This window comes from Epinephelus lanceolatus, chromosome 3 (genome assembly GCF_041903045.1).
Source record: "Epinephelus lanceolatus isolate andai-2023 chromosome 3, ASM4190304v1, whole genome shotgun sequence".
Lineage (NCBI taxonomy): Eukaryota > Metazoa > Chordata > Actinopteri > Perciformes > Serranidae > Epinephelus > Epinephelus lanceolatus.
Window position 1 is genome coordinate 8,301,577 of NC_135736.1, and position 16,065 is coordinate 8,317,641.

A 16,065-nucleotide genomic window follows, 5' to 3' on the forward strand; every position below is an offset into this window, starting at 1 on the left:
ATGCCCTCCTGGTACAGTTCATGAAATTGTGCTTTTCGCATTTGGATTGGTCTCTAAACTTGATAGACTGTTAGCAGACACCTGTATCTGTTAAGAGATCAAATCAATTTCATTACTGTTCAAGTTGTCTGTGAGTAATGGAAGGTTATTTTGTGTCAATTTCAGAATGTCCCAACAGATCCTGCTCTCCCCAGTTTACCAAGTTAATTTCTAAGATTTGGGAACATAATAACATCACTACAAGAAAGCAACCAGTAAGGCCGAGACATAATAGCAGTCATATGATTAGACAGGTTTCACACAAGCCAACAGTTAATCCCAATTATCTAAACCACTTTATCTGGAGGAGGAAACTAAAGTGAACATATTGGAAATGATTCCATATTGCACATAAACACTATGCATGCTGGGTGCAAGTTGAATTAGGCAGTCAGTCTGCATGTTGCCATGGTTTTTAGTGGGGCATTCTGGTAAAGACTGTTTGTTCAAACCATCCACCAAACCACAATTGTCCAACTATTGCTTAGCAACTGTTTCATAGGACCCTATACTCCTGGTGGTGCCATTTATATCGCCTTTTACAAAACCACGACTTCAAGATGGTGAGATTAAATAATGTGTCTGCCTGTTCCAACATAAACTACAAGCATTAACATGCCTGGCTTCCGAGACCAAGAGTCAGCGTATTGTGAGGTAAATACATTATCATGTGCAGTTACAAGTAGGTTATGGTAGAAAAAGCCTGATTCATGAATCAGGCTTGGGAGCCGGTACTCTATCACTCCAATAGTGAATGCCGTAACCATTATGTCAGAGTTTCGGCTAGCATTGGCATTAGCGGTTCAGTACTGCTATTTGTTGGGTTCAGAAAAATTAACCCAAATGACTTTGCCAGCCTTAATGGTTTGTTTTCGTTCTCAAAACTTTTCTACATATAAATAATATTACAGTAACTTAAAGTTACTGTTGTAGGCGCAGTAACCAAGCAACCCCTAGCAAAGGGTCAGTTTTAATAGTAACAAGAGGTGCAATCAGAGAACGCAGACCTCCACCAAGGCCAAATGCTCTGTCCAGCAATAAAATGTAATAATTTATGTATCCACCCCATGGTTCGGATTCCTTGGCCCATGCTACATCCTTCCACCAAGTTTAATGAAAATCAGGCCTCTAGTTTTTTCGTAATCCTGCTGATAAACAAACAAACCAAACCAAAAACATAACCTTCTTGGTGGAGGTAATAATTTTGCCTTCCATTCTGTTCCATAAGTTTGGTGTTTGTATAAAACTCGTTTCCTGCCCTGTTGAACTTCTTATCTTATTATCATGGCTGGAAATAATGGCCAAATTTACAAAATTAAGAGAAATAGAATTATCCTTTAACTGTGGCTTACATTTGCAGTATAACAAAGACATTTAAGATGCACCTTTGAGTAGAACGGTTGTGCTGTTGGCCTCCACAGCGGCCTGAATCTCAGGTCGGACCATCTGCTTTGCGTGTGAAGCTTTTGGAAAGGAGATGGAGAGAGGAGCAGGAGAGGGAGTGAGGGATGTAGAGTTATTTCATGAAGGAGTTATATTAAGGTCTCGTCTCTCCAAAGTCAATAATTCATAAATGCTGAATTGCTGAATGGAGGCTTCTGCCACCTCATTACACATTCACCACAGAGAGAATGGGACACACACATTCATGCTGACACACCACATACAGTATGGCTTTCACATTAAACTGCACTGTGTGTTCATTGTGTGTCAGGGTTTGGTGAGAGAGGATGTAAATGAGCCATCGATTCTCTCTGTGCATGTGTCTGTATGTCTGTACATGTGTGTGCGCGTGGGCACTCGAAACAGTACGTGCTAATGCGTGTGTGAGACATAAATGAAGCATCCACTCTCTGCACCGTGTGTTTCCCAACCTCAGGTCTCTCAGGGACAGCCACTCAGCACAATGAAATAAAAGCCAATCTAAAACACATGTCTTTAGACTGCCTACATACACAGTTCAACTCAGCGTGGAGCATAAAGATGACTGATAGCTCTCTGAGTATGTGTGTGTGCGTCTAAGGTATTTGTTGGGCAAGGCAGTGGCAGTCTCAGCCTTGACCTGTTTGTAATCTGATGCATTTATAAAAAGCTTTTCTCTGATAACAGCGTGCATTACTTGCATTGGAGCCAGATTTATGGAGGAGTATTTTTATTGTGACATTTAGATGAAAAGTGTTCAGAAGGAGTTATGCTTTATGTCTGTAATGTTTACATACAGCCAGGTGTTGTTGCACAAAGAGGCAGAGTGTTTATACGGGCAGCATTTTATTATTTCCGCCAGGGAGGTCAATGTTTTCTATGCTGTTTGTGCGTTTGTCTTTTTGTTAGTTAGGATTACAGAAAAACAACTCTGCCCGTTGTATGTAAAACTTGGTGGAAGGGTGTAGCATGGGCCAAGGAAGAAGCCATTAAATTCTGAAGCTGATCTGAATCACAGGGTGGATTATTTTTATGTCTCCATGTCGGCAAGAGTCGTGGCTGGAGGCATTACATTTTTGGGTTGTCCATTCGTCCCATTCTCGTCAACCCACTATATCAAGAATGCCTCAAAAAAATTTCTATAAATTTGGCACAAATATCCAATTGGAATCGGTGATGAACTGATTCAATTTTGATGGTCAAAGGTGAAGGTCACTTTGACCTTGCATCCGTCCCATTCTCGTGAACCCACTATCTCACACCTTAAGGGACTTTCCTTAAATTTGGCACAAATGTCTACTTACACCCAAGAATGATCTGATTAGAATTTGGTGGTTGAAGGTCACTGTGAGCTCACAAAACATGTTTTTGGCCATAACTTAAGATTTCATAAGAAAATTATGACAAAATTTTACACGAATGTCTAATAGGATAAAATGATGATGATATTATGTATCCAGAAGGTCAAAGGTCAACTTCACTGCAGCATCATAACTAATAATAAACTAAAAATAGTTATGATGAGTTATGATGTGACATATTATGTCACATCATAACTCAGGAACAAAAGGGGACACATTTGGTCAGATACTGAATTTGTGACACTCATCTTTAAACTGTGCTGACTGTATAAATCAGAAGAACATGTGTGTGAGGCACTCATGTCTGTAACTGCAACTTTACTGGTTTGCATAGGCATACAACTGGGAGACTATAATTCTAGTTCCTTTCTGTTAAATTTTCAATACATGCACACGGCTGTGTCGCAAGCAAACTTTGAAGTAGCTGAGCCAAAATAGCGGCAACTAGTAGCACAGTGCTAACATCAGCAACAGTGCTGACAGAGCTCACCTTGGCGACCAGTCGGGGAGCCAGAGAGTGGGTGTTACGCCATGATCACACTGGACGCAAAAGCACTATGAAGTCTGAAAATTTTCCGTGGAGCATTGCCCGCTTCCTTTCAGTTCCATGTTTATCAATTGGGCTGTTCACACTCTATGTGCCATGGCGCCGAGCCCTGTGGCTGGCTTGCAAGCTGCAGCAAAGTTTCGGCATCTGGTCTATTTTTTTCACAAGGCACGGGCAAATCTGCCAAGAAAACACACTGATAATCTATTATGAACAATATGAAGGATATACATGATGAAAATGATCTTACTCTACTACTTACTTTTTATATTTATCAGCTGTGTCCTAACAGAGAGCAAGAGAGACCAGCCCACACAAACCAGCAGACAGAGGCAAAGTTCAGGGCTCTACATGTGATTAGAAAAGAGCAAAGGATCAGATTCACAAAGTGCAATTGGCTTCTGGTGCGAACAGCCAGGCGACTGCTTGTGCGACAATTTATATATCACGGCGTTTCCGCAACAACACTGTCCCACCTCCATGGGTGAGGATTATCAGCAGTTACCATTGTATGAGCACTGTCACCATTTGGCCTTAGTAGAGGTCTGCGCTCTCCAAGTGCCCTTCTAGCTGATTTTATTTTGACGTAAAAGCCAAAAAAAGAAACATATTATTTTTTATTAAGTTCTTGTTGTTTCAGGTCCTTGTGTTTTTTTTAATGATTTTTCTGCATTCTCTTTAGTAAAAAAACAAAAAAACAAAGTTCCACTCCTTTAGTTTAATGCTGCATTCATGTTGGGAGAACTGCCTTATTTCAAGATGGTTACACCCATAATTAAGCTTGTGGTCACCCTAGATAAATAGCCTACATTTCTCATTTTTATTATGTTACATATCTAGAGCATTAACATGTTTGGTGAAACCACAATAATAATTTTTATTAGTGTTACTGAGATATTGTAGGAGATATTTTAGGTGCTGGTTTCCCCATACCTGTGGCTCAAAATTACAACAGTTTTTTTCACACAGGCTGCTTGCAGTTAAGGTCTGTTACATTTTGACATGAACGCAGCATTCTCTGGCACACTGTCAAAGATGAATTGGAGCTGCATTTTCTTTTACACACTAACAAAATATTACTTTCATGTTTGATGAAAGGTACTCAAATGCTCCCATTAGAAACAGGTGCTAGTGGAACAGAGGGCAGTGGGAAGAGCTCTTGCTCCTTTTACAGTGTGTGCTGAGTGTTAATATTAATAGTAGCACTGGATAATATGTGTGGTCTCATTCCTAACTTATTAATGCAGTGTTTGTGCTCCACAGGGTACTATATGGAAACAAGATCACTGAGATTTCCAAAGCACTGTTTGAGGGACTGTTTTCTCTGCAGCTATTGTAAGTAGACACACACAAACACACACACACACACACAAAGTTGGAGTTGCAGCTAAGAGCTCACATCCGCATCTCATTGATATTCCACTGAAAAGTGCTTACCTAAAACATTGTCATCAGAGTGGAGACATCATGATTGAAAGCCATGACCTGTAACACTGGCAATACTCATCGAAGAATGATAACAGGATAAACCGTCATCCTCTCTGTCTCTCCTTTGTTCTGTCGCTTCTTTCTTTCAGGTTACTGAATGCTAATAAGATAGCATGTCTACGTGTGGACGCATTTCAGGACCTCCACAACCTCAATCTGCTCTCACTATATGACAACAAGCTCCAGACCATTGCCAAGGGGACCTTCTCGTCGCTACGAGCCATACAAACACTGTACGTGTACACACACACACACACACACACACAGACAAACAATACAAAGGTGTGAAATTATAAGCAGTGGTTGGCAATCATCATAACTGAACAACTGCAGACGTAAACAAAAATCAATTATGTTTTAAGAGAAACACAGCAGAAACAACTTCAGTCTGAAGAAAAACAACAATATTGTTTATATTGTTTATGCATCTTGGATTTCTGGGAACATTTGTTGTTGCCACTTGTTAAAAAACAGTTTTCATTTATCTTAAAATCAGCAGTAAACAGCAGGTTTTGTCGTCAGCTTTAATATATATAATAACCACTTCTCTTTAAACATACCATTTTGCACTAATGTTTCCAATTACACACTATCTGTCATAGAGGAGGTAAATACTGTGTACCAATTTCACCACTTTCCTAAACAGACTTTCATCTGAGTGCAAATTGTTTTGTTAGTGTGCTCCCCTGGGTAGAAAATAACACAGAAACTGCCTTCTATCATGCAAAGCACATGACAGGCTGATATCTAGCAGTGTCTAAGTATTCAAGGGTGGACTTTACCTTTAATGAATGACATTGTGCCCTTTAAGGACCCTGTCTTCATGTAACAGAAATAAGTTTGCATCTTTGTGAACTTTACCTGGCCTTTACTTTATCTTTGAAATTCTGCCATTACTTTACAGTTTGTAATCCCTACAACATTGTTACTTTGTGGTTTGGTTTGTTTGCTGTGTTTAGTCAAGCAATTTGCACTGGCCTTCCCCTTAGCCGTTCCAAAACAACAGTAAATAAACAGTACATACCTGGCAATGTTTCATAAAATAAACACACAGCAACAAAAATGCAATAAGATATTGACAACAAATAATCATTCTTCCACCAAGCAATGTAGTTCTTTGGTGACATTTAACAAAATGACTGCCAAGCAACACACAGATGCAGAGGAAAGTGCCGGCTGCTTTACATGGAGCCAGAGAAGTTAACCCCCATGGGCTCCAGTAAACCTAATGTCAGGAGAAAGAAAAACAAGACTTATGTGGCTACATTATAACCACATATATATCTACAATCAGTAATTGTTGTGCTCACTTTCCCCTAGCTATTGTCACTTGCTAGCTTTATATATATAAAATATATATATATATTTTTTTTTTACTTGCTGAGTAACCAAGTTAACATTAGGCTGCATTAGGCTATGAATAAAAACATTCAAGCTAGCTAAAGTACATTGTCAACCTTTCATAGATCATTTGTGTAGCTACGCGCTCTGGTTAGAGATTAAAGGCCGGGAGTTTGTGCAGCAGCAATGACTGGTAATTCTCCAACAAAGTGACAGAACACAGTGGGTCCCCAGGCTGCTCAAACATTAGTCCCTGTAGGTGCTGTTTGCATCTTTTTTTTTGTGCATTAATTGAATGACAGATGAGTTGCGTACATCATTTCTTATGTCCTGGCGGACGATAAATGATGCAGGTTTCAGTTACCAGTTGCCCTCTTCAGCTCTGCGTCCCGTATGATAGTAGGTGACTAATTGGCGCAGAAATACTGAAATGTGATGCGGTCACAGCTGTGTGTTTATAGAGTAATTCACAGTGGTTTCAAACGCAGGTCAGCCAGTCATAATCAAGTGGACTGGAACAATCTGTTTTTATAAAATCAGTTTGGTTGCTCTGCATTCAGTGGACGCATTCAGTGCTTGCTTGGCGCAGGGGAGGGAGAAATACTGTGTGCTCTATTACCCAACATTAGCTTTTAGGCTTTTTAGGGAAATATTGTAAACCAAGCCAAACTTTTTTTTTTTTGACACGGTAGTTTCACAAAAAATGCTTGAGGCATCCAAACACAAACAGGTGACATCTGTGACAGTACCCACACTCAAGAAACAGAACGTGTTCATAACTTTTGTTCTAACAGCTTATTTGTGTGTTTTTGTATGCTCCATGTGTCCGTGTCTGTGTTTGTGTGTGTGTGTGTGTGTATTAGTCACTTAGCCCAAAACCCGTTTATCTGTGACTGCCATCTGAAGTGGCTGGCAGACTACCTGCAGGACAATCCCATTGAGACAAGCGGTGCCCGCTGCACCAGCCCCCGGCGCCTCGCCAACAAACGGATCGGACAAATCAAGAGCAAGAAGTTCCGCTGCTCAGGTATAAACACATGTGGCATTGTAAACACATTTATCTTGAATTATTTCTGTTCCTGGTCATTAACACAAGTACAGACTCCTACACATAATATCCAAATTGACTCACTGTTTACTCTCCTGTGTTTACATTCTGTGTCTTCCTGCTGGGATTTTCCCTCAGCCTCTCTCTACTAACCTCAACTCCCTGTTTTCAGCATTTTTTGGCATCTTTCTCACTCTCTTCTTGCATTTTAACGCACACACACACAAGCACGCACACACACACACACACACACACACACACAGAGCCAGTGAGTACTTTACTTCAGACTAGCCTTATGTTTTTTGGTTGTTTTTCACTTTCACTCTCTCTGTCTCTCCATTAGCTAGAGAACAGTATTTCATCCCAGGTATTGTACATCAAGCATGTGTGTGTGTGAGTGTGTGTGTGTGTGTGCGTGTGTGTGTATGTATGTATAAGACACTGTCTGGTCCAACACGGCAGATGCTGCAACTCTACACTTGCGTGAGTGACTTGCCTTGACTGACACCTTGTGAATGCCAAGATAATTTCTTTTAATGGTTTAACGTACATCATAATGCATCACGTCTAACCAGGCACCAGATAATCACACTCTTGTCCTTGCACTTGGGTTTTTCCGATGGTAACCGTAACCTTGACGATAGAGGGAGAAAAACAATCGGATTAATGGGCTCAGGCCGCTGTCAGCCGGGCACTCCATGTGAGACTCTGTATAAATGAAAGTGTATTGGTACAGCAATCACAGAGACTATATTTAATAACAGTCCTCCTCGCTTCTTAGCACATCTAATGATAGCTAATGTATGAGCGTGCATCTGTGTCTGTTTCGCCCACTGCAGAACATCAAAAGGTCACGCAGTTACCATGCTCAGAGGGGTGCTGGGAAATATGTAAATCAGACATGCATATGAGATCAGTAGCAGGGCTAAAGGCGGTCATTACCACAGCAGCACACAGAGGAGGGATGGTGTGTGTTGGATGAGAGCGTGTGTGTGTGTGTGTGTGTGTGTGTGTGTGTGTGTGTGTGTGTGTGTGTGTGTGCTCACTGCAGTCATTAACTCACCGGGGGGACGGAGGTTTCAAAGCCCAGATACCACATACGTGGCAAAGCTGAATAATTTAAGAAGATTTGTGGTTGAAAAGTTGAATAAACATGTTTTATTCTGTGGTACAACCTTGGTATCACGCCTTGGATCAATACATCTAAAATCCTCTCAATTAATTTGCATCATGTCCCCTATTTCACGTTGTATTATTTTGGATCCTATCTCATATATCAGTTTGAACAAAAACTCTTTAATTCCAGTTTTATCCCTCAAACCATTCCTTGTTTTACTCGTGTAAAGATTGAACTGAAGTGATTGATGTCAAAGAATACACACAAAGCAAAAATAATGTACTTTACGCTTGCAAGTGTTTAGAGCGGGCTAAATTTTATTGTTCATCGGCATGGCGCATTTATCTGGTTATGTGTGCTTTTCGTCATCTTGCACGCCGCAATCCCCCCCCAGAACAAGTCGGAATCAGTCGTGCTTCAAGCAAACCAGGCCGGGATGTGTGTTGGATGAAAGCACCCACCAAATGTCATGTTATGCCGGCACGAGTCTCACTATTCACGAGTCATTACCCCTTTAAATGAATCACTGCCTGAGGACTGAACACAAAAAAATTGCAGCATTTTTTTTTCTCAGTCTCCCCTTTTTTCTCTCTTGTTCAAATGAAAGAGTGAAATCCCTTCTTTTTTCTCCTACTGCCTCTCTCACACACTCAGGAGTACACCATGTCGGCTGTAAGTAACACACACACAAACACACATCATTCTTGCGTCAGCTCCGAAACCCTCACCTCTCGTCTCCTGAGCCGGCCTCTGACCTTTGACCTCTAGATCCCACAGTGACCTTTGACCCCCTCTGTGACTCCTCCTGTCTGTTTACAAACAACAATAATGAGAATATCCATAAAATTCACATTTTATCACACTACAGTGTATGTATTTTTTTCTCTTCATGCTGTTCTTGTGTGTGTTTGCAAGTGTGTGTGCCCATGTTTGTTGGAATTCGTGTGTGTGCGTGCGTGTGTGGTGTGTGTTCCTAGAAGTCAGGGCTTCTCTTGCCTTCAGTGCTGCTGTAACTCTCCTCCCACTCCTCTGTAGCTGCTGCTCTGTTCCTGCTCTCCTGTGTTATGTCTGTGAGTTTAGATGTCTTTAGATGTTCCAGTCTACTTCCCCTGCTTTTTCTTTACTGTACTTTCCACCCTGTCTGATCTTGTCCTCTTCTCCTCCTCTTCTCCTCCTCCTCCTCCTCCCTATTACTGCTCCCCTTCCCTCTTCATTCCGAGCAATATATTTCCTCGAGCCAGACGGCTGTCTTTCCATTTTCGTCCCTTGGACTCTTTCTTTTCTTATCCTTATCTGCTCTCCTTCTCATCCTCTCCTACTCCCTTTCATCATTCTTCTCCTCCCTCTCATCTCCTCCTTCCCTCTCCTCTCCATACTTCTTCTCTCCTCTCTTCTCCTCTCCTCTCCTCTCCTCTCCTATTCCTCATTTTCCTCCTTTCCTTGTTATGTTCCCCTTCACCCCTTTTTTCTCCTCCTCTTGTCATCCTCTCCCCTACTACTTTTCCTCTCATCTCTCCTCTCCTCTACCTCATCCTCCCCCCTTTCCTGCTCCCTTCCTCTCCCTCTCATCTTCTCCTCTCCTGTCCTCTCCTTCTTCTCCTACATCTTATCCTCTCCCTTTTTTCTGCTCCTCCTCTCTCCTCTTCCCTCTTCTCCCCCTGTCCTTCCCGCCCCTGTGTTCCAGCGGAGGAGCAGTCAGTCAGCAGGTTGTTCCTTTGTGCTTGATCTAACCATGTGGCTGCCAGGTTCCTAAAGTGGAACATGGTTCTGTCAAGCACCATGGAACGGCCCTGCAAAACCCTACAGCATGGCCAAGACGCAAGAGACAGCAATCTCCTGTCATCCTGTGTGTGTGTGTGTCTGTGTCTGTGTGTGTGTGTGTGTCTGTCTGTCTGTCTGTGTGTGTGTGTGTGTGCCTGTACAGTATGACAGATGACTGCTGGGTGTGTGTGAGCATTTTTCTGCTGTGATCTAAACTGTCTGGTTTGTGCTATGGTTGCTAACACTAACAGTTGCTTTATAGTCTGACAGGACTGAAAAACTCCAACCTGTGTGTGTGGATGCGTGTGTGCCTGTACACATGTCTTGACAGTTTGTGCGTCTTGTGAACTTGGCCTTTTAGGCCGCGATACACATGCAGCATTTTGAAGTAATGCTCATGGGGAATGATGCATACGAGCATAATCAGCAATGTTTTTCAAACATGTTTGGTTCAATTTGACAATTTCCACTCCAAACAAAAGCAGCACAGCCCCTCTGCACTATGTCAAAATTCTTCTTTTGTATCACAACTTTCAATCAGGCCATCCACAATATTTTTATTGGAACTGGTACCAGTAAACGCTGGGGTTCAACTCTTGCACGATGAGGGCGTTGTGTGACTTTGTGCTTATAATTGTGACCAGGTACCGAGGACTACCGCAGCAAACTAGGAGGGGACTGCTTCGCCGACTTGGCTTGCCCGGACAAGTGCCGTTGTGAGGGCACCACAGTCGACTGCTCCAACCAGAAACTTACCAAAATACCAGATCACATTCCCCAGTACACTGCTGAACTGTGAGTCAAGCTGTATTTTTTTACTACAAAGTGTATCCTTGTGTGGTATATAGAGGAAACATCGCATCGGCCTTGATCTTCTCCTCCTCCTCCTCCTCCTCCTCCTCCTCCTCCTCCTGTCTCCGTCTCTTCTGTTGTTCTCTCTCTTTGTCTCTGACCACCTCTTCTCTTCTCTGTTCCTAGGCGTCTGAACAACAATGAATTCACTGTGCTCGAGGCGACAGGGATCTTCAAAAAGTTGCCTCAGCTGAGAAAGATGTGAGTCAGACATGTTGCAAACGTAACGGGAACAAAGAGTCACATGTGGTTGTCAAGAAGTCATACTAAGGTCACACAGAGAAAGCTATGATTGTACTTGTGTTGACACAGAAATCAAAATGAACCATGTTTATTTCTCTCAATATGCCTTACCTCCATCTACTCCTACTACTGCTACTTCTGTTCCCTCTTGCTGTCTTTGTCCTCTTCTTGCTCTCTCTACATCTTTCATCTCTCTTGCTTTCACTCTTTTCATTCTTACTGCCATCTTACCTTTCTCGCTCCTGCAGTAACCTGAGCAATAACCGTATCACTGACATAGAGGAGGGGACGTTTGAAGGAGCCTCAGGAGTCAATGAGTTGATTCTGACCTCCAACAGACTGGAGAACATACACCACCGCATGCTGAAGGGACTCAGCGGCCTCCGCACACTGTGGGTACACACACACGCACACACACGCACACACACAGAGTTTCTTAAATGCATATGCAATCACATTATCATATCAAACATGGGAACAATATTCAAATATGCTTTCACACACTATGATAAAGTCCACACACAAACATTGAAAACATGTGAGCATGCATAATTCGCAGGTTTATATTATAATGAATATATCTTTATTTTCTGTAAAATGCACAGTAACTTTAATCTTTTTTGTCTGTATGTGCCTGTGTGTGTGTGTGTCTATGTGTGTGCAGTATGCTGAGGAGTAACCACATCAGCTGTGTGAGTAACAGCAGCTTTGTGGGGTTGAGCTCAGTGCGTCTTCTGTCACTCTACGACAACCAGATCACCTCCATGAACCCCGGAGCCTTTGACACACTACACTCCCTGTCCACGCTGTGAGTACACACACATTACAAATGCAAATGTACAAACACACACACACACACACACACACAAACACACAGCATCCAACTCCTCCCTTTGTTCTCCAGCAACCTTCTGGCCAATCCCTTCAACTGTAACTGTCACCTGGCTTGGCTGGGTGATTGGCTGAGAAGGAAACGCATCGTCACCGGTAACCCTCGCTGCCAGAATCCTTATTTCTTGAAGGAGATCCCCATCCAGGATGTAGCTGTCCAGGACTTTGCCTGTGAAGATGGTGAGACGGAGCAGATACACCCTTTAAGCATGACACTGTGGCATCTGCAGCCCTGACAAATTTAGTTTTTATTTTTCATTACCACCTTTTCATCATCCTTCCTCCCCTTTCCACCACTCCATCTGTTTTATCATCTTTCATCAGGTAATGATGAGAACAGCTGCTCTCCACTGCTGAGGTGTCCAGCAGAGTGTTCCTGTCTGGACACTGTGGTGCGCTGCAGCAACAAGGGTCTCACCACGCTGCCCAAAGGCCTGCCCAAAGAGACCACTGAACTGTGAGTGACACACCGACACATCATTAAGTGCAAGAGTTCCATCTCCTACTTTACTGACCTACTGAACCTCAAACAAGACATGTAAACCATGTATCTCCAAAAACAAATTTCAAGTTTTTCTTGTCATGAATATGCAATAAACATTGTGTTTGGTTAGGCACCTATTGAAACTTTAAAAGTTTAGAGTGTGTATATGGGGCTTAGAACATTATGATGAAAGTATATGATGGCCATTTCCATACACAGGTTTGGTGCTAAATTTAGGCATTTTGACCATTTGAGAGATGATAAAAAATGGTCAGAAATCCCCCCCTAATTTCACATTAAGAAACCAAGAAGCTGAGGAGCACCCGAAAAATTCATGCTGTGATTTTGTATCAAAAGCGTTTTACAGCAGTTGCATCACTTCTGTTCTGAGAGTTGCTCAGAAACTCCCTCGTTGTCTGTATAGCTATGAAAGCCATACATCTTCTGACTGCCCGACATCTCTAGATTGTGACTGTAAAGTTCAATGAGACTGTGATTATGCTAGAGATCAAAATTGGTCATTTTATACAGTAATATCCATTTAAAAAGATTATTCATTATTTATTCATTCATGCATTTTTTGGTTTCTGAAGTATTTTAAACTTTCATTACTTATCAGATTTGCGTCTAATATAACAAATGTAACAATTTGTGTCAAGGCACTTTCTTTATGTTGTCAACGTCTTAAATGTGCAGTTTGTATGTCTGGAGAAAGACAGTTGATTGTTAGGTCTCACTGTCTTTAAATACTGACACTGAGGTCATCAGTATTTGATAACCTGGGAATGATTGCATATTGAACCTGTAACTACATCTATAATGATCAATGAACAACTTTTCCAGTTTAACTTTGGGCTTGTAGAGCTACAACAGGCAGGGGTAAATATTTTTGCCCAGACTGGTGAAGACTGGTCCACCTGCTGTCCTGTCATCACCTTAGGATCTATGTGGCTGACAGGACAGCTGGCTTTGAGGACAGTTAAGCCATAACTGAGGCCGAAGCTTGTGTGGATTGCGAAAATGAAGCATCAGTAGCCCTTACACATTCTTCATGTATGGTGTAATCATGGAATAAGACAGATTTGCTGCCATTGTAACCTCAAAGTTGTCGGCCTCAGAAAATCTAAATCTTGATCCATTGTACATTTGAATCTTGTTTTTCTTACTTTCTGAAGCTGTACTCGGTCAGAAGACACATGAAACAGTAGCACAAGGCTCACAGAGACACAGGTACACATACTGAAGGCTTACAGAGGATTTTATTCCAGAAACTCAGCTTAAGATACACACAAAACCCCAGATGATCAGAAAATGATAGCTCTAAATTAAACATCAGACAGCAGGCACGGTGGTATTTTCTATCATTTCACTATTTCACCTGTGGGGAACAGGCTTTCTCCAATATTAACAAAGACTTAATTAATACACTGGATTAATAGCACATTGTCACAGAGTGAAGGAGATATGATTGCAGTCGTACGTGTGGGTGTGTATGTGAGAGAGAGAAGGTGGTTATACTGTATTAGGATGCCTGTGGGGATATTAAGCTCCAGTGTTTATTATGGCTGCAGCAGTAATGACTGCTCACACTGCTGGAGATGAGGAATTTCCCACATGGCTAAATAACTTCATTTTCTCCCCTCCCATTTTCCCCCTCTCTCTTTCTCAATCCTCCTTACATCTTCTATATTTCTCCTTTTGTTCAAAACCCTCTCTCTCTCTCTCTCTCTCTCTCTCTCTCTCTCACACTCTCACTCTCACTTTCTCTCTCTCTCTCTCTCTCTCAGGTATCTGGATGGTAACCACTTCACTCAGGTTCCTGTGGAACTCTCCAATTACAAACACTTAACACTGATGTAAGTCTCACCCATATGACCTCAGCTCACACGCGTTCATCACAAAGCCAGAGTTTTGCTCAGTCAAACACACTTTAAATGAGGATCGTGACTTGGCCTGTATTCCCTGCACTCTGCTTTTTAAAGACTAAAACTAACTGACTGCTGTTGTATCAGAGCTCTGTGTTGTATCACTTTTGATGGTCCGTGTGGGCGTGAGAACCCAAGCACAGTAGAATACAAAGGAGTATGTACTGTACTTCACAGAGTTTGTGTGTGCGTTTATTGAAGCATGTGCTGACAGTGCGGCCTGTGTGTGTTTTATGTATCTGTTATTGTTTCCTTTTCAGTGATTTGAGTAACAACCAGATCAGCACGTTGTCCAACCACAGCCTCAGTAACATGTCTGAGCTGCTTACCCTGTGAGTCTGGCCCTACATCAGTCCCTTTGCAGTGTGTGTGTGTGTGTGTGTGTGTGTGTGTGTGTGTGTGTGTAGCTCACTTGACTAAGGGAAAGCAGGAATCAAATAAGGAGCTCCTGTTGCCGCACATATCACACATATTTTGTTGAGCTGACATAGTCACACATGAGTACTGTCTCATGTGAGACACTATACAGTAGTGGACTCATGGGAGCCTATAAATGAGCTTTTTTCAGTGCACTGTTAGCAAAAAAATAAAGGAAATCACAAAGCAACTGAGTTTGCAGTCATAAGCAGTTGGAAATATCATCATCACACAGCCAGAAGTACAAGAAAATGCTGACCTTACACAAACTACTACAAACAGCAACAATTAATAATAAATAAAGTAGCTTTTTTTCCAAAATGAACCACTAAATTATTGGAAGACAGACATGTTTGGGTCAGTGAGGAAAACAGTAGGGAGGAAATTACCAGGGGCCCCACAGTACAATTATCACAATACTTCACGGTACAATAATAAGTCACATTACAATATTATTGTAATTTTAAATGTTTTTCAATTACAATAGCATACATTGCAATATATCACAATTCATTACCTTTCTTTGAATTGCAAATTATGTCCCTAAAGGAAAACTTTGTCAACATCTAGGTTCAATCTAAATACACTTCTTGCCCAATTTACAATTTTACAATTTGCAGTTTAGCCCTTACCACTCCATTTTGTGCGTTCAAGTCCTCGGATACGGTGTTGCGATTCTGCCTGGGGTAGAGTGGTAGGGTGAAGTGATAAGACTACATGACCCTTCAAACGGAGGTTTTTCAGAGGCAAACTCTTAACTGAGTGTTTATCAACAAGATGGCTGCACAAGCAAAAAAAACAACAAAACAAAACACAAAATCGTTCTTTTTTGTTAATAAAAAAAATGATGCTAACCATTGTATTTTCTTAGTTTAATGTCGTTTCAATGTATTATAGTTCACAAGTATGCTGTGTCTTGGTGGCTAATTGGCTAGCTAGCTAATGTTACAATGTTTTTGCTGATAAGGTCATGACAGTCCTGCATTTTGACATATTACGATGTGTCATTCCACCCTCTTTGATGACTTATGACACCAACTGACACAAAATTTAATTAAAGTCCAGTAGTAAAGTTAATGCACTTGTTGCCGCTCCGCACAGGTTGATAACATTAGCCCATAGTGCACCG

General features: G+C 41.7%; 1 protein-coding gene across 7 annotated transcripts in view; it reads left to right on the plus strand.

Annotated features, from left to right (window-relative positions):
- The window catches only part of slit2 (slit homolog 2 (Drosophila)), a 122,698-nt gene that overhangs the window by 83,877 nt on the left and 22,756 nt on the right, over positions 1-16,065 (plus strand). For 3 of the 7 annotated variants that reach the window (XM_078164322.1, XM_078164303.1, XM_078164310.1), the window contains exons 12-24: positions 4,633-4,704; positions 4,947-5,090; positions 7,062-7,225; positions 7,590-7,613; positions 9,018-9,035; positions 10,769-10,919; positions 11,103-11,177; positions 11,468-11,611; positions 11,884-12,027; positions 12,124-12,290; positions 12,435-12,567; positions 14,382-14,450; positions 14,780-14,851. In XM_078164322.1, coding sequence (XP_078020448.1) covers positions 4,633-4,704; positions 4,947-5,090; positions 7,062-7,225; positions 7,590-7,613; positions 9,018-9,035; positions 10,769-10,919; positions 11,103-11,177; positions 11,468-11,611; positions 11,884-12,027; positions 12,124-12,290; positions 12,435-12,567; positions 14,382-14,450; positions 14,780-14,851 — 1,377 coding nt within the window. The remainder of the gene's footprint in view (positions 1-4,632; positions 4,705-4,946; positions 5,091-7,061; positions 7,226-7,589; positions 7,614-9,017; positions 9,036-10,768; positions 10,920-11,102; positions 11,178-11,467; positions 11,612-11,883; positions 12,028-12,123; positions 12,291-12,434; positions 12,568-14,381; positions 14,451-14,779; positions 14,852-16,065) is intronic. The other 4 variants (XM_078164308.1, XM_078164317.1, XM_078164315.1 and 1 more) reach the window with 2 other exon arrangements.